Source organism: Bactrocera tryoni, chromosome 4 (assembly GCF_016617805.1).
Source record: "Bactrocera tryoni isolate S06 chromosome 4, CSIRO_BtryS06_freeze2, whole genome shotgun sequence".
Classification (NCBI taxonomy): Eukaryota; Metazoa; Arthropoda; class Insecta; order Diptera; family Tephritidae; genus Bactrocera; species Bactrocera tryoni.
The window spans coordinates 69,142,323-69,166,286 of NC_052502.1; the positions used below are offsets into that span (position 1 = coordinate 69,142,323).

A 23,964-nucleotide genomic window follows, 5' to 3' on the forward strand; every position below is an offset into this window, starting at 1 on the left:
AATAAAAACTTAAATTTAAATTATTCAGAAATATTTTTTTTTCTATATCTCGATTTCTATTTATTTACTTTTTTCTTTTTAAATAATTGAGAGTGTCTTAAATCAATGTAAAACTATCTGGTGTGGCTTTAGTAAATCATGCTTAAAAGTGGGCAATGCTTAATATGTATGAGTCGTTTACAGTGAAAATTTGTTTCTTTAATTTTTTTTTTCTTTTTACGACAACTATTAATTTCCTAATTGCTGTGGCAACTCTAAGTCATTACAAATAAAAAGTAGTGGAAAGAGAACCCAACAAGTAACTGAAGTATTCCTTGGATAACATAAATTTATGTATAAATATGTTCGATTCAGAATATCAAATTAATTAAATGTCTAAAAAATAATTTTGTAATTTCCAACTCTCTGCTCTCCCATTATCAGACACATTCCTTCAAATATCTCAATTACAAATTGATTTTGCCCTGTGCAAAAGGTCACACCTTTCGCATTTCGCTCGTTCGGTTGCTTTTAACCGGTGTACCTCAGGCATTAACACTGTCTGTGCGCTAAGCCAAGGTCACGGTGATTAAAGTACATAAAAAGTACTCGCTTTTAATTAATTTTCTCCGAGCTCAACGGAGTGTATTTCATTATATTTTATTACTTTACACAACAACTCTTAAGGAAAAACATGGGCGGGTGTTGTTAGGTTTAAGGTGTTTATGTTAGTAGTAGATATAGTAAGGTATGTTATTGGTATTAGGTCACGTTAAATGATTTTGAGGTTGTTTTGAACTCGCAGTTTATTGACTTGTAAGAAACTTTAAACACTTTGATGAACATAAAACTCGTTGACCTTTATTTTTACGCCCTGAACAGGGTATATTAAGTTTGTTACGAAGTTTGTAGCACCCAGAAGGAAGCGTCGGAGACCCTATATATATATAAATAATCAATATGTTGAGCTGAGTCGATTTAGCCATGTCCGTCTGTCTGTATATATACGAACTAGTCCCTCAGTCTTTAAGATATCGTTTTGAAATTTTGTAAACGTCATTTTCTCTTCAAGAAGCTGCTCATTTGTTGGAACGGCCGATATCGGACCACTATAACATATAGCTGCCATACAAACTGAACGATCGGAATCAAGTTCTTGTATGGAAAACTTTCACATTTTACAATGTATCTTCACCAAATTTGGTATAGATTATTTTCTATGGCAATAATGTAATCTCCGAAAAAATTGTTCAGATCGGTTAACTATAGCATATAGCTTCCATATAAACTGAACACATAGTTAATAAAAAAAATGCACCTTTGAAGGGTATATTAGCTTCGGTGCAGCCGAAGTTAACGTTCTTTCTTGTTTTTAAAAGATTAGACAAGTTTTGGAATTTATTTTTTTATTATTATTACGTTTTTATTAATTTAAAACAAAGTTTATTTTTTTTTATATGCTGTTTATATAAACTTCTCTTTCATTTTCTTACTGTTGTTTGCTTTTAATACTTTCACTATTGTCTTGCAATTTATTTTGCAATTTTTCTATGCAATTTTCATTTCACAAATTGCTTTTTATTATTTAAAGAGTCCAACGACGACTTTTTTATTATTTTTATTGTTTCTATTATTTTCGTTTTTCTATTTTTGTCGCTGTTGTTGTTATTTATATTGTTATTGGCAATAAAACTTTTTATGAAATTAACCGCAATCTCGTTATTTCCTGCTCTGTGGTGAGGAAACTTTGCGCATGGAAGAGAAGTGCTCGATTGGTATGTACATTTATACGTAAGAGCATGCATGTATGTACGTTTTTATATATGGCTATGTATATATACATATATGTATGTAAAGTCCACATAGTAGCCTAACATCCATTTACATACACATACCCACTTACCAGCAGTACAAAATTCGATTATTTATATTTATTTATAGCATGCGTTGGTGTGTGATTGCATAAAGGACATGCATGTCCAACATATACGTATATAGATATATGTATGCTTGTAAATAACAATAACTGCTTAAATAATGTTCTACACGCATTCAAACAGTTTTTTTTATATGCACACAGACATGCATATGTACATTTAGCTGGAAAATCACAAACATCTACGTATGTATGCGCTTTACGCACTATTAAATGATTAACGGTAGTGCTAGTGACCGTTATTGAAGTTTTAAATAATCTTCTGTATATATATATACATATATATATATGTATGTATTTACATATGTTTTCGGTGTGCATAAACGCTTTAAAAGCCGTAAAGCAGTAAATAACAGTTTCATACATAATCACATACATATACACACATATGTTTTAATTGCTTTTTATAGTTGATATTGTTGTTGCAAATTGTTTGTTTCGAATATTTGCAATACATATGTGCATATGTGCTTTCGCAGTGGCAAATTGGTCATTCACGTAATTTGTTTAATGTCGCAAGCGTAGCTACACACATACATTGTTCAAAAACAGTGTGAGCGAAACGTATTCGGATAACGGAAAAAAAAAAACAAAAAAAAATTTTAAACAGAAAAACTGGATAAATCGTTAACTTTGGTTGTACCAAAGCTATAACACCCTGCTCGAATAAAAATTTTCATAAAATTCAGTTTTCAACAGACTCTGAGTAGAGCCATATATGGGATACAGATTGTGACAAAAAAGTATGGTATATCCAAAAAATGTATTTGCTAAGTTAACAGGACTGTCCTGAATTAATATGGCGAATATAAGCGCCATCTATCAACCAGTTTGTTTACAGCAGCTGTTTAAGCCGTGCCGTTGTGCATTTCGGTTTTTAGAATGGGTAAAAATATCGCACAAAAGAACTTCTCTCAAATTTGTATTTCTAACCAAATTTTGTGTGCGGTATAATTGTGAATGTTGGAAAAGGCTTATGATGATTCAGTTTTATCAAAAACACAAGCCTACAAGTGATACAAAGTGTACTAAGACGGTCGAGTGATCGTTGAAAACATGCTTCGTTCTGGACGACATTCGACCTTTTCGACTGATGAAAATATCAAAACAGTGAAAGAAATGGTGCTTGAAAATCATGAGGTAGAAGTGTTAGAGAGGTGACAAGAGAGCTCGACATCTTTGGGTATATAAAGCTGATTTTTTTTTTCGAAAAGAGTACTTTGGGCATGCGTGATTGTGCGAATACCGATCCCACATTCATGTAGAGTATTGTAACTACCGTTGAGACAGGGGGATGAATGATTGATGCTGGAGGGGAAAAAACAACCTGAAACCAAAAAAACCACGCCAAAGCCGCTCAAGAATCAAGGTAATGCTGTTTGTGGAACCCGTTTTCAGTCGATCGTAGAGATAAAACCAAATTCGCTGAAGGAGCTGAATAAAGGCCATCTCGAAAAATGCTTATTAAAAGTTTTTCGAGGACTGGAAAAATGGTTGGCTTAAGTTTAGTACATTTACGATTTACAGTACGATTACTTTGAAGGCGACAAAGTAAATATTGATGAATAATTAAATTTACAATTTCAGGTTACTCTTATTCATAATGTATACCCATATACTATTTTAGTTAAAAATTCCAAAACATGCACTTAGCGAAAATTCAAAACATCACACTTTCATCGCACACTGTTAATAAACGCATTTTTATGGGATCGCCTATGTGAGGGTTACATTGTAAACACCGGAGAATACTTAATTACGAGATAATCACTTGAAGTTAACGAGGGCTGATTTTTTCCTGATCAACACCCGCTTACATGCGCGCTCAGCTATAGGGTCTTCAAAAGGTTTATTTATAAATCAACCTGCGCATATATATAGGCTTAAGATTGAGCCTTGACACTTTTTCTTTGAAAATAGAAACTAAATCTTGGACAGAGAAAGATTTAACAATTGAAAAAATACTATTTTGAATGTTATCTACTCGTATAGGAGGGTCAAACCACATCAAGTGATCCATGAAAATTTCGAAAAATCACCGATTTTGAAAATCAACAGTTCATTAGAAAGGGGACCAGAGGCATACCCCGTGATATTAATATTTCGTCAAAACTCTTTTTTTGTTACAGTTATTGAAGGTTGAAATTTAGAGCATGACAAAATTGTAAAATTTACAGTATTCAGGGTTGAAACTTCATTACTGTAATGCTAGATGGCGTTGAAGTAGCTAAATTTGACGATTTTTTGACAAAAAATTTTTTTATCTTTCGTAAAATTGTTTTTAATATAAAGTACCCTATGTTAGTTCTAATACCGTCAAGAGTATATGTACAAAGTTCCATGATGATCGGTTAAGTAGTTCTTGCGTGAAAACGTAACAAACAGACTTACATTCGCATTTATAATATTAGTATGATATATTTTCGACTTATCTTTTCTTGAAATTAAATTTCCCATTTTGGGATATGAAAATGTGTCCGTAACAAGGAATAATCTGCAAGCTAATTGCAGTAAATGGTTTATACAAGCAGCAATATCCAATAAAAATTGCCCGTTTCGGAAACATTCTTTCAATAAATTTAGTTTTCGTCACGATCAGTATTTAAACACACTTCATTTGGTAGAGGATATGTGATCTGAACTTTAAATTTATAGAGCTCTGTAGTATAGAGGTGTTGTGAATGGTGAACTAATTGTCAATTTATTTTCTATTTTCCACTTCTCTCATTGCAACTTTCTGACCTACTAAAAAGCTGTACCCTTATCATTTCGAAACCACTTGAAAAAGCGTACAAAGTAGATAAGCAGACAAACGTAATATCGGTTCCACAAACCGCAAGTTCAACTATTCTACCTGGTTGGTATTAAATAAATGTTCGGGCTCAAGGTTTGCTGAGATCTGGAGTTTAGCAGTGTTCGAAAAAAGGATTGATTGTCATTGGATTTGCCCTATTATTCTCTTCCCTTTCAACATTTTGGCTTTTTTAGAAGCTGCACCGTTATAATTTACAAACAAATTGAGATAATCTAAGAAGTTGCATGGTAATAAGGTTCTGCTGGTACAGCAAACTGCTGATTCAATCACCCCTGAACGTGCACGAAATGCAATTCATTTGAAACAACATTGTCTAGACTATCTTGCTCCTCAAAATGATACTCGTCAGGGTCATGTTAATCATAAATGGACATAAAAACAGCGCTGCAAATAAAATGTGTAATCAAAAGCGAGCCAAAAGATTAATTTGTGCTTGAGAGAAACACGACAGAAGGTAAAAACCCAAATATTCTCATGTTTATAAATATTTTGAGGTTTTTTCTATATAAATAAAAAGGCAGTTACTATCAGAAATATAAACAAAAACACAAAGCGCTGGAGCAAAAGATAAATAAAACCAAGAGCACGGATACTCGTAAAAAGCACAAACTGGTAACAAAACGAACAACAACAAAAAGTAAAACAACAAAAAGTACAACGACAACACGTACATATGTACGCGCCAGCATTCCACACCGTAAGCATGTTCCGTTTTGCCGAGTGCAACCTTATTTATTGCCATATTGTGGCTTGTTTGCTTTTATTGTCTATTTGGGCTTTTATTGCTGCTACGGTTTGTATTGTTTATTAGTTTTTCCATATTATAATTTCCTTCCTTATTTCCTGCACGTCTGTGTAGCCGTGTGCATATTTAAAGCTTGAGTACTCATATGAAAAATGTGCAGTGTTATCGAAATGTTATGCAGCAATTTAATATTTGTATTTAGCTGAGTGTCTTATTTAAGAAATAGAACTGAGTGGACTGATGTGCTTTCAAGTAACTTAAGTTAACTTAATTTAACTTAACTTAACTTAACTTAATTTAACTTAACTTAACTTAACTTAACTTAACTTAACTTAACTTAACGTAACTTAATTTAACTTTACTTAACATAACTTAACTTAACTTAACTTAACAACCTAAGCTTTTGAAGTAAGTTTTAGTTAAATTCACACATTTTGCTTAATTAACATGAACTTAACTTAACTTGACTTAACTTAATTTAACTTAACTTAACTTAACTTAACTTAACTAAACTTAACTTAACTTAACTTAACTTAACTTAACTTAACTTAATTTAACTTAACTTAACTTAACTTAACTTAACTTAACTAAACTTAACTTAACGTAACTCAATTTAACTTAACTTAACTTTACTTAACATAACTCAACTTAACTTAACTTAACTAACAACCTAAGCTTTTGAAGTAAGTTTTAGTTAAATTCACACATTTTGCTTAATTAACATGAACTTAATTTAACTTAACTTAACTTAACTTGACTTAACATAACTAAACTTGACTTAACTTACCTTAACATAACATAACTTTACTTAACATACTATAACTTTTTAACGAAACTGAAACTCCTGAAATAATTGTTGTTAAACCAATAAAATTAATTTGATTTTAACTTTAATTGACTTAGCTTTACTTACATACATAAACCAAAGTGAAATTACTGGAAAATTATTAAATTTATGAAATTTATTTAATTTAACTTAAACCACCTTAACGCAACTTGTCTTAACCTACTTTATCGTAACTTTACTAAACTCAACTGAACGTACTTAATTTAATTAAACTTAACTTAAATTAACTTAACTTAACATAGCTTAATATACTTAACTTAACATAAACTTTGACTGTACTTAATTTAATTGAACTTAACTTAAATTAACTTAACTTAACATAGCTGAATATACTTAACATAAACTTTGAATGTCAGTCAGTCAGTAGTAAAATTCGATAAATATTTTTTTATTAACTTAACATAACTTAACGTAATGTAACGTAACTCATTTCGATTAACGTAACGTAGCAAAACTTAACTTAACATAGACTTTGACTGTCAGCCAGTCAGTGGTTAAGTTCGTGAAAATTATTTCAATGAACTTAACATAACTTGACATAACATAACTTAAATTAATTTATCGTCACATAACTTAACTCAACTAACTTTATGTAGCCGAACTTAATTAAGCACAGACTTTAACTCGATATTCAGAGTAGTATGTACATAGCTGTGCACTAATGATGTCTTATCTAAGCAAAACTTCAGAATCTGACGCAGCAAAAACTTTTAAAGTACATGAAAGACACAAAAGCCCATGCCTTCTATTGTTATCTTTCTCATGCCTTTCCATTATATTTTTCCAAACTCTCTGACAATTTATAATACTTGAGCTTTGCTTCCGAGGCAGAGGCCTTCAGGTATACAAGTATGTACACACATAAGTATGTAAGTCGTTGGTTTTACAGCGTGCCATTGGGTGGGTGAAATACAAATTCAGCTGTAGCTGTTTGCCGTAAGCTATGTTTTTGTTGTTATTGCTGCACTCATACAAAGAAGTGTTTCACACCTGTCTACCATGCCTTAACGTCCACAAACTGCATACGCCGTGGCACACTGGGGCAACACTTGGCAAATTGTTGCGCTCAATGCTGATAAAGTCAATAGATTTCTAAAGTTTTTGCTATGCTTTGCTAGTCTTGTTGTTGCTGTTATTCCTATTGATTACGAGCTGTTGGCATGCAGTGAGTTATTATTATTGTGGTAGCATGCATGCTTCATAGCTGTTTTTGCTGTTAGTACTTGTTGTTGTTATGTATTTGTGAATTCTCTAAAATATTATATTCTATTTATTTTTTCTGCATAAAATTTTATTACAAACATGTTTGCTTGTCATTAATATACTCTTGAGACAATTGAAAGGCTTTCAACTTTCCAGTTGATTTCGTATTGTATATACCACTCAAATTATTACATATCTTTAAGAAATTAAGAGTGAGTTACGCGATAGGCAGACAACATGGGTACCTGAATTTCCATCAGTGCCAAATACTTAGTGGACATGGGTGCTTTAGAAGCTACCTTTACAGATACCACAATGACATTAGACTGAACTGTCCGACGTGTACAGAGAAAGTTTTACAGACGATGTAACGACACTCTTGTGTTAGCCGACTGAGAAATAGAAAGCTGTTAGCAAATCATCTTACATATAACACATACTTCGACATTGTTTATATATTTACATAAAATACAAATACAAACTGCCTGCTTATAAGATAAATTAAAGCTTAACACATTGCCTATCGATTGGGAGCTGATTATTCGCTTTTATTTACGTTTTTCAATAAATCAAACCAGATGCCACGCATACATACACATATAAAAGCGTTTTTGGCTACCGTAAATTATTTCACGCTCCTATTGACGCTATATTTAAGTCTGCACCTGTATGTATGGATATATGCATGTTAATCACACACACAGGCAAACCAGCTCATTTTAGCGTTATAGACACTTATCAGTAGCATTGAGTTGTGCGCGCTATCTAAACTACGATCAGACCATTAATTGCCACACTAATTGGTACAGTGCACAACTGCACAGTTATGTATGCATGTATGTATGTACAAGCATCAAAAGCCGAAAACAAAACAAAAACATGGAAATGTCTGCGAATTCGATAAGCTTAAGAGCAGCCACCGGAAAAGGATTTATTTTTACTCTTCGCTGTTTGAGAGCAATTTCACTGAAGTATTTTTACACTAATAACAATTGTGGGTCAAGCGTTTGGCAGCAGCGCACATGCTTTCCTGCTTGTTTATTAATTTTTTAAAGCATTTTTCAAGTTTGCTTTTCACCGAATATACTTCAGAAAGACAAACGTATACTTAACACTAACACTTAGAATATTTTGAACTGACATTTGGCACAGACAGTCATACCAACAAGAAAAAAAGTCTTAAGTCTTACTATTTTTTGCCCACAGTAATATTCAGTTACAATTTCTGCATGCCTCTAATTTTTTACACAATTTAATTTTTTTCACTTAAAAAACATTTTTTTTTGTTTAGTTTTTTGTTTATTTTTTTGTTTTATATAAAAAAAAAACCAGAAAACTGAAAACATTCAACGCATACACTTTGATTTCCGTTGTAGAACAGAACCGGCGCGAATTTAACATCAACTGAGTCAGACCAATTGACGATGTTGTTATTTATGGTATTGCCGGCTGTTAAGTTAACATATCGCTGTTACGAAGTAAGATGTGTTACAGAGTTGAGTAGTTGGCTGGTTGTTTGTTGGTGGTCGGCGACGTTTTCGTGCGACACTGTGTTGGTCAAGCGACAGATAAGTAGCATTGTTCTAGATGGTGGCACAAACTCGCTAGCTCAGCTGTGTAGGATAAAGGATGTATTATTATAAATTTATATACATGAATGTGTATATGTATGCCAGTTTGGGAGCTGCAGACCAGTTAAGTCTGTGCAACAGTTTGTTAATAGCGTGCCACGAACGAGTTAAAAAGTGTGGCTGCTCAGTTAAGTGTTTACATACGACAAAACGAAAAGAGCTACAACTTATACATAACCTGTAAAAATACAGTAGAAAACTTACTCTTCAAGTAATTTCAATAATCTCAAGCCACCTCTAAAAAACTATTTTACTACACAATGACAAAAAGGAAAAGTGATTTAAGATATGCACTGACAAACCGAGTTGAGTTGGTTGAGAGGGAAAAGATTTTAAAGCTTCAACTTAAAAATTTGCAGATAAGGATTAAACGTAAACGTTTTTAATTCTTCAATTGCTTCGGATTAACGGAAGGATAAGAACTAAAGCTATAACCAACTCCAAGATTATATTGAAGCCAAACTGTAACACTGGGCAATCACAGACTCCTTGGTACAAACAAAATCGCTCTTACATATATTTCGATTCTTCTATAGGTACTGATAAGAGCCAAATTTCCAAGTCAAACTCATCGCACTTAAAATCAGTACCCTTTGGCTCTTATTCTCCGCTTGAATAAATGCTAAAATAGAAAAATAAACAGACCAGATATTGGATTCATATATTATTCTCTTATATGAACTGATCCTTTATCATACGGCTGAACTCCTGTCGATAAGAATACAATAGAGCCTAACAAACCCAGTCGGTGCCGAAGTATTTCGCCTTCAGTTTTAATCAAAATTCGCATAGGCTTTCTGAGGTTATCTTCTTCTATGAATACTCCAAAAAAGATTCAGCATGTCCCAAACAATCCATGCAATACCTTAATTAAGAAAAGAGAAGCTCTTTTTTCCCCTCCTGCCTAAGCAGCTGTTAATGCAACTTTAATGCCACTGTTAGCGAAAAATTTTATTAACACAGGTAACCAGAGAATGTTAATAAAATAACAAATAAAATTTATTAACATTCTCTCTTCTATTTTAATAAAATAATAAACAAAATTTACTTACATTCTCTGTTAGTACTCAAAAAGATATAACTCAACATTTGCGCCTTCTCTATTTATTAACTTTCTCCGGCGCAACGTATTAAGAACATCAACTGCGTCAGAGTTGGAGCGCCAGTAAATAGCAGTTTGTTAATATTGCCGAATGTAAACACTATTAAGAGTTTGCAGACCATCTGTTATTGCACAAATGCCACCTGTTAAACTTGTAATGTAATAAAAGTATGTTGGAGAGCAACAAATGCTTTACAGAATTTATAAGAAGGAACATCAAAGATGGAGTATTCATGCTATGATACATGCATCATGTACATATGTATGTATACATGTAAATAGCCAAGCTTTAAGTATTCAACTGGCCATCAAATAGCAATTTCTCTGCACAAGTATACCTTCAAAATGGTTACTAATTATACCTAGGACTAATTATATTAGGACAAAATTGTGAACGTTTGTATTTCAACTATTGAAGCACGCTGAATTGAAATGACCTTTGGCAAGTGCCAATGTAATACTGTCTAATTAATTATAATGAACATCGTATTTAGTATTTTGGTATATTTTTAAAACCGCATAATGAGTACAGCTGTATGATTGCAAATAAGAATTAATTGAAAACTAATTATATTCTAATTATCAATATTCATTTATAAGTTAAATATTTCATTTGGCAATTTCGCTAACATAACCCATATAGTGACAGCATATACCATACATATACATACATACACAAGCTTGCATACACTTACTGATGGTACAATGAAATATATGTATGTAAGCAGATTCCAAACATTTGAGAGCAAAACAGCAACGCTAACCTATAATTTTCCAAAAGAACCTACATACATGTGTGCAATTATAATTACCCATTGCCCAGGACCTGTTACAGCTCCATTACATGCACACCCAAATATGCTCGCGTGGCATGCTTAGCAGTACTTGTTTGCGTGAATAGCGCTACAGCTTCCGGTGTCGATTTCCATAACCAACTTCTAAAATCAAACTAACTCTTGCACATAATGAATATCACTTCCACAATTAACTCCAAATCTCAAAATAACTCTAGCACATAATAAATATCACTTCCGTTTACAATATTTAGCATTTATTTTACACTTTTTTTTAATATATTTAAATATTTCTTAATTTGAAACAAAAAAGGTATCGCTTACTGCTAAAGTTCAAAATAATATCCGCTTTGACAAGTTCGTTAATATTGGCGATCAGCTGTTGCTTATAAAATCATGAACAGGGTGCTTCACATGAATGAATGATAAAATTTTTTTAAACTTAAATTAAAAAAAATATTATATTTTTATTTTTAATTCTAACAATAACGGTATTATTTAATAACACAAAGCAAGTAACAGCATTTTAGAATTTTTACACGAATTTTCCTCAATTACGTTAATTAGTACTAACACCGCTTGCTTATTAAAATTGTTCCGCTTAGTTAATTTTCTTGATCTTTCCGAAGTTTGTTTGCGTTATTACAATTTCTTTTGTGCTGATTTCACATAGTGAGTTGTTTAAGGTCGTATAAAAAATGCACACACACACACACATTTTTGTCACAAAGGAAATTTAATAACAATTGTTGGTGTGTTAAACATGAATAAGCGCTGTCAAACAAAAGAATGCGTAGCAGAAAGTATTCGGCGTGACATTTTAATTACAGCGCATTTTAATAAAAGAAAAAATATGTGAAAAGCACATAAAGGGAAATAAATTTAAGAATTTAATAAGTAAAAATAATTAAACAGTGAAAATTGCTTATGTTAAGCACCCTGTGAAAATGCACTGATGCTGTTGCGCAGCTTCTATCACTTTTGACATTTACATTTAAAGGTGAATTGTGCGCAATTATAATTTGAATTGTTATTAATTAAAGATTGTGATATAATGTGTAAAGTGCTAAAAAAATTTACATGTATTAAAAAATAAATTGTGAAAATAACAATAACATGATAGAAAAGTCATTGTGCAACACTTGTATAAAAGGAAAAAGTATCCCAGCTGAAGACAGAAGCCATAACTTTCTATGCAGAATTTAGTCACTTCAGGAGTATGACTTGCACCTTTATGAATTGGTAACTTCCAGGTAATAAGCTTTAGATTTCATGTTTGTATCGCTAAAATTGTTTTCACTAATTCTAACTCATTCAGTCAAATACTCACGGTCGGCATCAAAAAACAAGTACTGTCTGAGTTTGTTATCTATTTCCGATTTCTGAATCTAATTATTCGGTTGTATATTTCTGAAAAAGCACTCCAGTTCTGTTGAAATGTGGAAAAAGCATAAGTCTGCTCGAATAGCTTCAGCAGCTCAAAAGAATATAAGATTACGGCTTGAGTGTGTTACTAAGCAAGAAACAGAAGAAACTAAAGAAAATTGTACCGGATGTGCCTTCTAACGGAAATTCGGATTATCGCTACTCTTGACTAGACTGCTTTGCATTATAGCGGCAATCCAGAGAAGAGCAGCAGTAATTTCTGATAAAAGTAAACAGTAATTCACGCATAAAAGTTAATGTAACTACTCATATGAAGCTTTTGTTTAAATATGTGAAAGTTTTTGAGTAGCATTTTCCGTTACTTGGCGTAAATAGCTTTACTTATCACATTCTATATTAAAAAAAAACAAAAGTTAGAGCCGTGGGTGTCAGTGAAACTAAAGCATATTTGTATGTTAACGAGCCTTTAAGAAAAAATACCTTGCACAGGGTATATTTTTTTATTTAACACGAAGTTAGTAGCAACCAGAAGGAAACGTAACACACTTTTTAAAGTGTAAACATAAATGATCAATGTGACGAGCCTAGTTGATTTATCCAAGCCCGTATGTTTGCCTGTAAAAAGGCAAAGTCTCAAGTGCAATAAACCAGAAAAATAAAATTACTTTATTAAATGAACTTTACAATTGAATAACCAAATATCAACATGATGCCACTGTTTTATTTTGTTTTCTAGGCGCATATCTGGTAGCGTTCACAACATTTTGGGTATGGCGCGTTCTCATCTTTAGGATCGCCCCATTCGCAGCCTTCTGAGGGCCTATGGATACCGCAACTAAAGAAAAAAGTAGGAGTGTGGAATTAGTTTAGGTAAGTAAATATAAAGTTTGTACTTCGTCCACATAACTTCTTACGCTGTAATTCTCAATTATTTAACCTTTAATTTGATATATTAATGCACTTAATGTGAGCTTAGAAAAGTTCGAACAGCACGCTCTTCTCACTACTTCTGCTCTTAGCAAGTATAGAGCTATACAAATCTTACTTATCTTGTACTCACATGGCAATTTCGACAACACCCTCTCTATTTAAACAATCATAGCGCCCACAAAACTCCGTCGATATCTCAGATTCACCTGGTGAGAGGATAACTGTCTCATTGAGCGTGCACTTGCCGGGATGCGCTGATTGGCAGTTGGACGAAAGATAATAATAAAAGTTAAATCTACTTTAGTATTCTTCAGTTTATATACTTATTTTTTTACTCACCATCGTCGCGATAAGAGCGATGCGCCTTCGTCGTCGCCTCTATTAACTGTCCTCCAGCAAGTAATGCGCATAGCCAACAGATACCGTAATACATCTCGTATATTTCGTGTACGCTATTCTCGAAGCAAATACAACGACTGAGCTACGGCGATCATTTGTCGCTCATTTTAAAGGACAGAATGTATAAAATAAGTGCTTAATTTTGTATATACATACATACTTACAAGTATATACAATGCTATATAATATTTACATTAAATTAATGTTTAGCATTAATCATGACTGCTAATGAGTGTTTAACGTAACAGACTCAAACTTCTTTACCAATATTATCTCCACACTGAGCGAGAGGGGTAAATGTTGGAATGAATTTAGGATGAGTTACTAATTCTGGATGCTATAATTGATAATTAATTATTAGCTATTAAGAGACCTAATGAATACAGGGTTTGTCCGGAAAGTTAAAAGACTGATTTTCTTCCGCCACGGCTGTATTTCGGAGCGCGCGTAACGGCTGGATTCGATAGAGTGCGTTCCTAGCTAACGAACGAGCGGCTGGTCAGTTGTCTCTGAGCACCTGGAGAGTCAGAACAAATATTATCGCGCGACGTGTTTTTGTGAGTGGTGTAAGCCTGAAAATGCAGCGTTCGTTAGAGCAGAGGTACGCGATTAAATTCTATGTGGAACTTGGTAAATCTGCGACAGAGACGTTTGATCTGATCAAGCAGGCTTACCCAGATGTTGCTTTAGCAAGAAGTGGTTTGTTTCGGTGGCACCAGGTCTTTTTGGAGGGCCGAGAGAAGGTCGTTGATGAAGACCGTGTTGGGAGACCTGCGACTTCGACAAACACCGACAATGTGACTCGTGTGCGCAAAGTTTTGAACTCAGACCGTCAATTAAGTGTTCAATTAATTGGCCAGATAATATATTAAATTTATCAAAATCTGTGGTTCATGACATTGTGACGGAACACTTGAACATGCGCAAGGTGTGCGCGAAGATGGTCCCAAAATTGCTCACTGACGACCAGAAATTGCGGTGTGCCAAGAAAATTTGAACATGCGTGAAAGTGATACCCAATTTTTGAATAACGTAATGACAGGTGACGAGTCTTGGATCTTTGAGAATGATCCCGAGACAAAGAGGCATTTTGAGACCTTAAAAGGAATCCAGCATGCACCATCGACGCGATTGGTTCAATAATTTTTTTTAAATCTACTCAGTCCTATTACTTTCCGGACAAAGCCTGTATATTCAGTATATCGATTAACTCCTCGCAAAATGTAAACAAGGTATATTCTATATACTCATTGAGCTTTCACATGGCCTGCCGAGATATTGGAGCTGTTAGATATAACTTACTAGTTATTATATATTTGTTCATTTTTTCTGTCGGAACTTTTATCTACGCTACAACCCACAGAATTGTGTTCATCTACTCAGGATAGATGACTATAGTAATCACCCTGTATATTTATAATTATTATTTTCAACCGAAGCCCTTAACCCGATGGCGAGAGTCAGAGATAGACAGAGAAAGGCAGAGTATTCATATTCTCGAATGATAGTTCTTACGTCACTGGCTGTGTTTGTCTCCTAGATGGAATCTCAACCGTGATTGTTCGATCCATTTCAATTGAAATTGCATTTTCTTATTGTGACATTTTTGAGCCTAAGTCACAAATCTCCACCTCAAGGGCTCTATTCAGTACAGAAATGCTATAAATCCTTTTTAAGCTGAGCTTCAGCTGAGCTTATTTCTGACTTCGAAGTATAAAAAAATGAAGGAGACCATATTTCCAGCAAAATTTTTCGCATTGTTCTTATTGAAACATTTACCTTGATCTTACGAAAAAACGATAACCGATAACAGTCGTTTCCAAGGCAGTTGGGTCTACGTAACCGCAACGGATCCGCATTTTTATTGGGTCAAGAACTTTTCACTCCGCAACATTCTTCAAAATTATTTAGGGAATGTCGGCTACCAGTACAATAAACATTATTCCAAAACTAATAACATAGACGAAATTAGTATAGTTTCACAAGCTATTAGCCCTGTTGGAGATTTACACTGTGCCGTTTCCGGAGTATATAGTTCTATGATGCCTTTAATGACAACTTAACCTTTAACAATGCTCAAATTTTGCACACATTTTGGATCAGTCTTCAAAAGTTGGTCATAATATATTTATTATGGCAGGACGTTATAGCCGAATTCCTTAGGTGTATGACTACCATTTTGTCATCGGACCAAATTGGTTCCAAAGCAATATCAAGCCGCCGTCTGACCTCTATGGCGAAAAAGCTCACCATGGAATCAATCAGTGATTCAGGGGCGTTTCAAAATTTGTAGAATGCTCTATAGGTCTCGTAAATTTAGATACGGACGCCACATTAAAGAGGTTATGTTCGATCACTACACTGCTACACAGGAAATGTTATTATTTCCTATGTTATTGAATGTTCCTACAACAACTTTTCAAACATGCCACTATTAGTATTGTAATACTAAGGTACAGAGAAAAGCTATCAGCGCAGTCCACTAAGTTCAATGAAGACACCCTTGAATGACTGAACACAACCAGACCCTTGCCGATCAATAGGTGAAAATCGAAACTGTACGCGGAGCAATCATATCACTAACGGACACGTGAGTTTTACACCAAAGCGAGTTGTCTCATTAAAAACGGTTCAAAAACTTGTGTAACCCAGTGCGGAAACTAAGTATGTCGCTTTCATTTAAAAACGCAGAAGTCTTTCGAACAAGAAAAATGTTGTTCCTTAGAAGGTGTTTTAAGTCGTAAGAGCCGATGAGAGACAAATCCACTGGTACAAAACGCAGACCAACGACTGGAAAAAAACGCAGACTGTTCTATGGTCCGAAAAGGGGATAACCATTGTCTACCAGAATTCGCAACTTGTGATCTTCATCGAAACTTGTAGAAGAACAAAATGGTTACTGGGCTCTACTGTACACATTTATTGGGATTTTCAAACTAATCCCAGATAAGATAACCCTTTTCGGTGAAGAAAAAGTGATATTTCACTATGACAACTCATTACCTCACAGCGCTGCCGTCGTCACGACCAAATAGACCAAACTAGGCTTTGAATTGCTGAGAAATATACCGTATTTTCTAGTTTCGGCCGAAACCGAAAGACTTTGCTTTGCTTCCAGACGTGAAAAAGTCACATGGCGCGCAAAAATTTTAGTCGTCACCAGGCCTCCCAAAATTTTCTTTCGTACCGGTTAATGAAGTAGGAGAATAGCTGGCCATTTTTTTTCAAATCCTCGTTTTTCTAAATATTTATTGAACCGTCTTTGTGCGTTAAAATTCCAATGCCGAATATGCTATGGAATCCCCAACTAACGCCTCTTTTCACAATTTCTGAAATTTAGAAAATCCTGTATAACCTTTGAAACCCTCAAATAAGACAACACGATTTTATTTCCTCCAAAACCACTTTATTTAAATACCGAGTTCCATACGTACAAATTATATTAGAAAATCGTAAATGCAATAAACCATAAAAATAAAATCACTTTATTAAACAAACTTTATATTTGAGTAACCGAATATCAACTTGATGCCATCGTTATTCTTTTGTTTTCTGGGGACAGATCTGTTGGCGTTCACAACATTCCGGATATGGAGCCTTCTCATCCTTAGGATCGCCCCATTCGCAGCCTTCTAATGGCGCCTGCGACCCACAACTAAAGAAGAGAGCAGAAATAGTATCGGTATGTTAATATAAGGTTTGTACTATGTGCGGCTAAGGAAGTTCGAGCAGTATCTTTTCACTATTAATAAGCAAGTATAGACCTATAAGTACATAAGTAGTATCTACAACATAAAGGTACATACGATCTTCTCAATAATGTCTCTAATTAAAAAGAAAACTATAACTTCCGAGCAGATTTGGCTCCCGAAAATCCTTGCCTGTATACAAGATTTTAGTCTACTTCCATACAGCTACTGCAGCTGGCATCCGGTAAGGTGCACAACCCTACAGCGTGTACGCCGATAGCTTACTGAAGGCAAAGAGTCCGCTGTATGTCTTATACTGGCAAAAGCGCATGAACCGGTGGTAGCCCAGTAGAGGCTAAACTGCCACAAATCCCAGCTATCCCGCAGTAAAACAAATGAGGAGAGTGGAGCACCGACCCATTCTTTTCCTACTGATAGCAGTGCTCAAGTACCTTTCTTTGACAGTTATTTAGTTATTATCTCTTTCTGCTGATAGCAGGGTTAAAGTGCCTTTCTTTGCCAGCTTGTCAGATCTACAGTTACCCGTAATTCGGCTGCGGCCTCTTACATTCACTAGTCTTATCGTAAAATGCCATTGATAATAAGATTAGGCGTTCCTTAATGCACTTCTCTGAAAGACGCTGCATTCCGGAGTGGTAAATGTAACGCAACCTTAATGCCAAAAAACTTAGCTCAAAAACATCGGGGTAGTCAGGACGTCTGAAACTAAAGTGAAAACTCTTACCCGGCTTCGGGATGAAAGTAACTCTGAATCACTTCGCCGGGCCCTCCAGAATACATGCCACTCTTACGCAGTTCGAACAGTTTGAGGCCAGACAGTTGCATGACACCTAACAGCCTGTAGCAGTTGCGGTGAGCAGAAGTGTAGCTTCACTGCTGAAGGCCCACTTTCCGTTTGCATCCTTAAGATAATTCACAGGAATGCGGCTCTTTGCGAGGTTACGAATGGCCCGTGACAGCACTCTACTTTTGCACAGAGCTCTTAGAATTGCTATCTTTCTTGAAATACTAAAATAAATAATTCAAGTAGCCTTCTTCAAACAGAACACTATAGCTGCCAACTCTTTCTTCCTCTTTCGATATCTCAGTCATCTCATTCCCTGTCATCAGTGGTCTAATATCTTGTACTCACCTAGCAATTTCGGCAAGACCCTCTTCATTTTCACAAGTAATACGCGCACAAATGCCCGAACTTATGGTCACTTCACCTGGTGAGAGTATAACTGTCTCACTGACCGTGCACTTACCAGGGTGCGCTGATTTTCAGTTGGAAAAGAAATAATAATAAGAGTAATTTTACTGTTACATCATTTAATATATTTATAATTCTACACATGTTTTACTCACCATCGTTGTGATAAAAGACATGCCCTAACGCGGCCTCGGTTAGCTGTACACCAGCAAGTAATAGCAACCCTGCGCATAACCAACAAATACCGTAATGCATCTTGTCTACTAAGTTCACGCTTTTCTCGAAGCAAATGCAACGACTGAGCTACGGCGATCATTTGTGGCTCATTTTAAAGGAACCGGGTGTTTATAAAATATATGCTTAACTATGTATACACCTTTACGTAATGCTATTGTTTACATTAAATCAATGATTAGCATTAATCATGACCATAAACGAGTTTTTCACGTAACAGACTCAAATGAACATCTGCTCAAATGCTGAGCTCTGATCGACGATCGCACATGCAAATTATTTCCGCAATGATCGGTAGGGGTAAATGTTTGAATGAGTTTGGGATGACTTACTATTTATAGATTCTATAAATGATAATTAATTATTGGCGCTTAAGGTGACCTAATGAATATACACAGTATATCTATTAACTCCTCGCAAAATATTAAAATATTATATATATAGTATATAGTCATGGCTCACATGACCTGACGAGATGTTAGAGCTGTTATAAATCTTACTATCATATATGTATTTAATGATTTTTTTTGTCTAAATTTGCACCTTCTCTACGATTCAAAGAGTTTTAGTCATCTACTCAGAATAGTTGACTATGATGATCAGAATCAGAAAGGAAGAAAGAAAGGCAGAGTATTAAAGCATCAGACATTGCAGTTTTATATCCTTAAATGATAATACTTGCAACACTCCAACCCCGTGACTGAGGCAAGCAGAGTAGAAACTGACCTACAATAGGTGTATCCTGGAAACCTTGGCCTGAAGTAACGAGAATTCGGTCCCAAGGCAAAGAAAAAATCCATAATAGAAAGGGTAACTCAATTTGGTCAGCTTATCTTCTATTAACTGAAATACTCCGGTGACAGAGTTTGCTCTCCGTGCTATTTTCCATCGTCGGCACATAAAAAAGGCTTGGTTTGCGCGATCTAGTGATTCAATTTTCGGAAATACCCATATTTCGGTATTTCGTGCGGTTAAGAAGACGTCGGCGATGTCGCTCGCATAACCAAAGAAGTGGCAGCCGTAAGTTATTTGCTTTCTTTGAGTCCTGACTTTAATCGAGTTTCTAGTGCGTCTATCATATTGTGCCATTTTGCGTTATTGAATGCCAGTCTTATGTGAAGTCTTGTGAGAAGGACTATTGGTTTCGAACAATTATACTTTCGACGGGTTTCCTCAACTCTGCGCTCGACGTCTTCAGCGGCTCCGATATGGGATCTGCCTGACCTGAAGCCATGTTTTCACTCTGTTAAGCTTTCAGCATTGTTCATGGCGGCTATGATGCTGGGTTTCAATAATAGTTTTGCAATTTTCTTGCCATATCGAATATAAATTAACTCGAGCAACTATGGAACGGTTTCGCAGGCAGTTCACTCTGGTGAATAATGTGCATCCTCAGAGACGCCGTACGTTGAGCACCGAAGACGCTATTACTGTGCAACAGTGGAGCTGTATCCATCCACTGTATGGGAGAGTTTGCGAAAGGATCATAGGGATTTTGCGAAAGGATCATAGGGATCAAAAACCTAAATTTAATGGGGAATGTTTATTATCATTTGGCATTTAATTTTTCTTTAAGACAATCTCTTTCATATGTTGGCCGCGGCTATATCTCAGATGGTCCATCCGTTGGGTCCAATTTTCGATGACTCGTTCAAGCATTTCGACTGGTAACTGGCGAGTGACACGCATGATGTTTTGCTCCAAGACCTGAATCGAAAGCATATACTTTAGACTTTACATATTCCTACAAGAAAAAGTCTAATGGTTCAATATCACGCAATCTGGTGGCTAACCGACCGGCTCAAAACTTGAAATTATCTGCTCACCGAAGTATTCTCTCAATAAATCGATTGATTGATGCTATATCTGGGAACTGGCTTCGTCCTTGTTGAAACTAAATAACACCGAGATCACGAGCTTCAATTTCAGGCATGAAATAGTCGGTTATCATGGCACGATATCGGTCACCATTTACGGTAACGTTCTCATCGGGATCATTTTTGAAGAGCTTTGGACCGACGATTCAACCGGCCCAAAACTCACACCAAAGCGTCTTTTTTCCTCCATAAAATCGCAGCTCTTGAATCTCTTCAGGTTGCTCTTCGTCCCAATTGCCGCCATTTTGCTTGTTTACATACTCATTGAGTAAGAAATGAGCCTCATTGCCGTATTAAATTTGGCTCAAAAAAGTTGGATCTTCATTAAACTTTTCAAGAACTGATAGATCGAAGCGATCAATTCTTTCCCAAGCTGAACATTTTACGATTTCGATTTAAGATCTCGATATAAAATTCGCCAATTCGTTCCATACGTCTCTACGTGTACACTCTCAGCTCTCGGTCTCTGTGTACACGGTCAGCACGGCTGCTGTTTTTCTTCACTACGTGCTAGAAGTGGTCTATTCGGTCGAATATAATCCAATAATGCATGCTGGATCTTAAGAATGGTGGCTGATCTACCGTATTATCTGCTTTCCGTAAGACCTTCTTACGCTTCGAAGAAGTGAAAAAGTCACTTGCCGAGCAGACATTTTTCCCGTTTCAAGAAATTATCACTGGCAGCTCCTCAAAAAGCGGTTAGACCGGTTAATGAAGCTCGCGAAGCGCTAAGAAACACCTGTATAAAATTTAAACCACTCACACAAAAACTGCAAACCCTCCCTTTTTAAATACTGAGTTCCAAACGTACAGGTTATATTAGAAAGTCGTAAAATGCAATAAACCAGAAAATTAAAATCACTTTACTAAATAATCGTTACATTTGAATAACCAAATATCAACTTGATGTTATTGTCCTTTCTAAACGCAAATCTGGATGCGTTCACAACATTCCGGGTATGGCGCCGTCTTATTCAAGGGAGGGCCCCATCTGCAGCCTTCTAACGGCGCCTGGGGAATACAACTAAAGAAGAGAGTGAGAATAGTAACCATTTAATTTGATACTTCATGTACATAATTTTAATTTAGGAAAGTTAGAGCAACACTCTGCTCGCACAATTTGTGCAGTAGGCAAATATAGACGTATAGAAATTATATTTTTTACATAACGTTACACTAAATCATCATAGTGACCCTAAACTTAAAAAAACTAAAATTTCAGAGTTAAACTGGTTCTCAGCTTTACAGCAACGGAAAATCTCTTCCCGTTCAATAGGTTTTAAACACAATACATTTCTCTCACAGTCGTCATGAATCGTCCAATATATTGTACTCACCCGGCGATTTGGGCAAGACCGTCTTCATTTTCGCAAGTAATTTTCGCACAAAACTTCGATGTTATCGTCGTTTCACCTGGTGAGAGGATATCTGTCTCACTGGCCGCGCACTTGCCGGGGTGCGCTGATTGGCAGTTGGAGTGAGATAATAAAAAAATAGTATTACTTTTATAACTGTAGGCAAAATGTATAATCCCACACCCTTTTTTACTCACCATCGTCGTGGTAAGAGACAAGCGACGTTGCGGCCTCTGTTAGCTGCGCAACAGCAAGTAATAGCAACCCTGTGCATAGCCAAACGTTACCGTAATGCATTTTGTATACTTCCTGTACGCTTTTCTCGAAGCAATTGCAACGACTGAACTACGGCGATCGGTCGTCGCTCATTTTAAAGGAACGGTGTCAATAAAAATGTGCTTAGCTGTGTATTATATAACAATGATATTTAATGATTACATTAAAACAATGATCAGCATTAATCATGCCCGTTAATGAGTTAACGCTGATCGGCGACCGCAAATGCAAATTATCTATGCAAGAGCAAGAGGGGTTTGAATGAGTCTGGGATGAGTTACTATTTATAGATAACTTAATATTATATAATTTTCGTTTTTTCCTGCATGATTTTGGACTTCCACTACGGTTCCTTTTCCACAGAGAAATAATCACATACCCAAAATAGTTGACTAAATGATGAGTATTACTGATTATAATACTTATTAGCACCAATCATAACCACAGAAAGCGAGATAAAGGAGATGCGGACTTTCACAACGTCGAATATTACAAGTCTTCTTCTTTTTCTTTACTGGCGTAGACACCGTTTACGTGGTTATAGACGAGTTTAGAACAGCGCGCCAGTATTAGAGATGCCTGTTCCTTCTCCATCTGGTCTCTCCAATGGGGTTTAGGTGTTCCTCTTCTTCTCCTCCCACCACCTAGTACGGCATCGAACACTCTCAGAGCTGGGGTGTTTTCATCCATTCGGACGACATGACCTAGCCAACATAGCCGTTGTCTCTTATGTTAATGTCGTCATATATCCCATACAGCTCATCGTTCCATGGACTGCGTTATTCACCGTTGTCAATGCGAAAAAGACTATAAATCTTCCGTAGAACCTTTCTCTCGAAAACTCGTAACACCGACTCATCAGATCTTGTCCTCGTTCATGCGTGTACACCGCATGATGATAAGTGACTTGTAGAATTTTGTCTTTATTCGTCGAGTGAGAACTTTACTTCTCAATTGCCTACTCAGTCCGAAGTAGCACCGCTTAGTAAGAGTTATTCTGCGTTGCATTTCGAGGCTGACGTTATTGTTGGTGTTAACGCTAGTTCCAAGATAGAAATTATCTACAACTTCGAAGTTATTATTGTCAACAGTGACGTGGAAGCCAAGCCACGAGTGTGACGACTGTTTGTTTGATGAGAGAAGATATTTCGTCTTTCCCTCGTTCACTACCAGAACCATTTGCTTTGCTTCCTTATCCAGCCTGGAAAAAGTAGAAGTAGAACAAACGGCGCAGTTCTTGGGGCAATGATATCAATATCATCAGCTCATGCCAGAGGCTGTACACTCTTATAGAAGATTGTATCTTCTTTATTCATCTCTGCAGTCCGAACTATTTTCTGCGGAAGTAGTTTGAAAAAGTCGCAGGATAGGAAGTCGCCTTGTCTGAAACCTCGGTTGGTATTGAACGGCTCCGAGAGGTCCTTCCCGATGGTGTTGCTCATTGTCAATTTCGATAGCCGTATTAATTTTACGGGGATAACAAGTTGTTCACCAAGAAATTTGGTAAGAACTGCAAGGTGCTTTCCAAAGTAAACAGGACTTTTCGAATCTTG

General features: G+C 35.6%; 3 protein-coding genes across 3 annotated transcripts; all 3 read right to left on the reverse strand.

Annotated features, from left to right (window-relative positions):
- Positions 1-13,076: 13,076 nt before the first annotated feature.
- On the reverse strand, positions 13,077-13,843 carry LOC120773531. Its single transcript, XM_040102487.1, has 3 exons — positions 13,708-13,843; positions 13,499-13,622; positions 13,077-13,273 (listed from the first exon to the last, which is right to left on the reverse strand). Exons 1-3 carry the CDS (start codon positions 13,799-13,801, stop codon positions 13,171-13,173), a joined length of 321 nt encoding a protein of 106 aa, XP_039958421.1. The 5' UTR covers positions 13,802-13,843; the 3' UTR covers positions 13,077-13,170.
- Positions 13,844-17,151: 3,308 nt separating this feature from the next.
- On the reverse strand, positions 17,152-20,137 carry LOC120774674. Its single transcript, XM_040104404.1, has 4 exons — positions 20,054-20,137; positions 18,825-18,972; positions 18,610-18,733; positions 17,152-17,422 (listed from the first exon to the last, which is right to left on the reverse strand). Exons 1-4 carry the CDS (start codon positions 20,135-20,137, stop codon positions 17,305-17,307), a joined length of 474 nt encoding a protein of 157 aa, XP_039960338.1. The 3' UTR covers positions 17,152-17,304.
- Positions 20,138-21,615: 1,478 nt separating this feature from the next.
- Positions 21,616-22,470, reverse strand: LOC120773530. Its single transcript, XM_040102486.1, has 3 exons — positions 22,333-22,470; positions 22,118-22,241; positions 21,616-21,804 (listed from the first exon to the last, which is right to left on the reverse strand). Exons 1-3 carry the CDS (start codon positions 22,430-22,432, stop codon positions 21,702-21,704), a joined length of 327 nt encoding a protein of 108 aa, XP_039958420.1. The 5' UTR covers positions 22,433-22,470; the 3' UTR covers positions 21,616-21,701.
- Positions 22,471-23,964: the final 1,494 nt, after the last annotated feature.

What these genes read in the sequence shown, in the direction of transcription:
- LOC120773531 (XM_040102487.1), bottom strand. Translation starts at nt 13,801, where the DNA reads ATGTATTACGGTATCTGTTGGCTATGCGCATTACTTGCTGGAGGACAG. An exon ending in TCGCTCTTATCGCGACGATG is followed by an intron (nt 13,623 to 13,707) that starts GTGAGTAAAAAA and finishes ACTGCCAATCAG; the next exon opens with CGCATCCCGGCAAGTGCACG. An exon ending in GGTGTTGTCGAAATTGCCAT is followed by an intron (nt 13,274 to 13,498) that starts GTGAGTACAAGA and finishes TTTTTTCTTTAG; the next exon opens with TTGCGGTATCCATAGGCCCT.
- LOC120774674 (XM_040104404.1), bottom strand. Translation starts at nt 20,137, where the DNA reads ATGGCTTCAGGTCAGGCAGATCCCATATCGGAGCCGCTGAAGACGTCG. An exon ending in TGTCTTTTATCACAACGATG is followed by an intron (nt 18,734 to 18,824) that starts GTGAGTAAAACA and finishes ACTGAAAATCAG; the next exon opens with CGCACCCTGGTAAGTGCACG. An exon ending in GGTCTTGCCGAAATTGCTAG is followed by an intron (nt 17,423 to 18,609) that starts GTGAGTACAAGA and finishes TCTCTTCTTTAG; the next exon opens with TTGTGGGTCGCAGGCGCCAT.
- LOC120773530 (XM_040102486.1), bottom strand. Translation starts at nt 22,432, where the DNA reads ATGCATTACGGTAACGTTTGGCTATGCACAGGGTTGCTATTACTTGCT. An exon ending in TGTCTCTTACCACGACGATG is followed by an intron (nt 22,242 to 22,332) that starts GTGAGTAAAAAA and finishes ACTGCCAATCAG; the next exon opens with CGCACCCCGGCAAGTGCGCG. An exon ending in GGTCTTGCCCAAATCGCCGG is followed by an intron (nt 21,805 to 22,117) that starts GTGAGTACAATA and finishes TCTCTTCTTTAG; the next exon opens with TTGTATTCCCCAGGCGCCGT.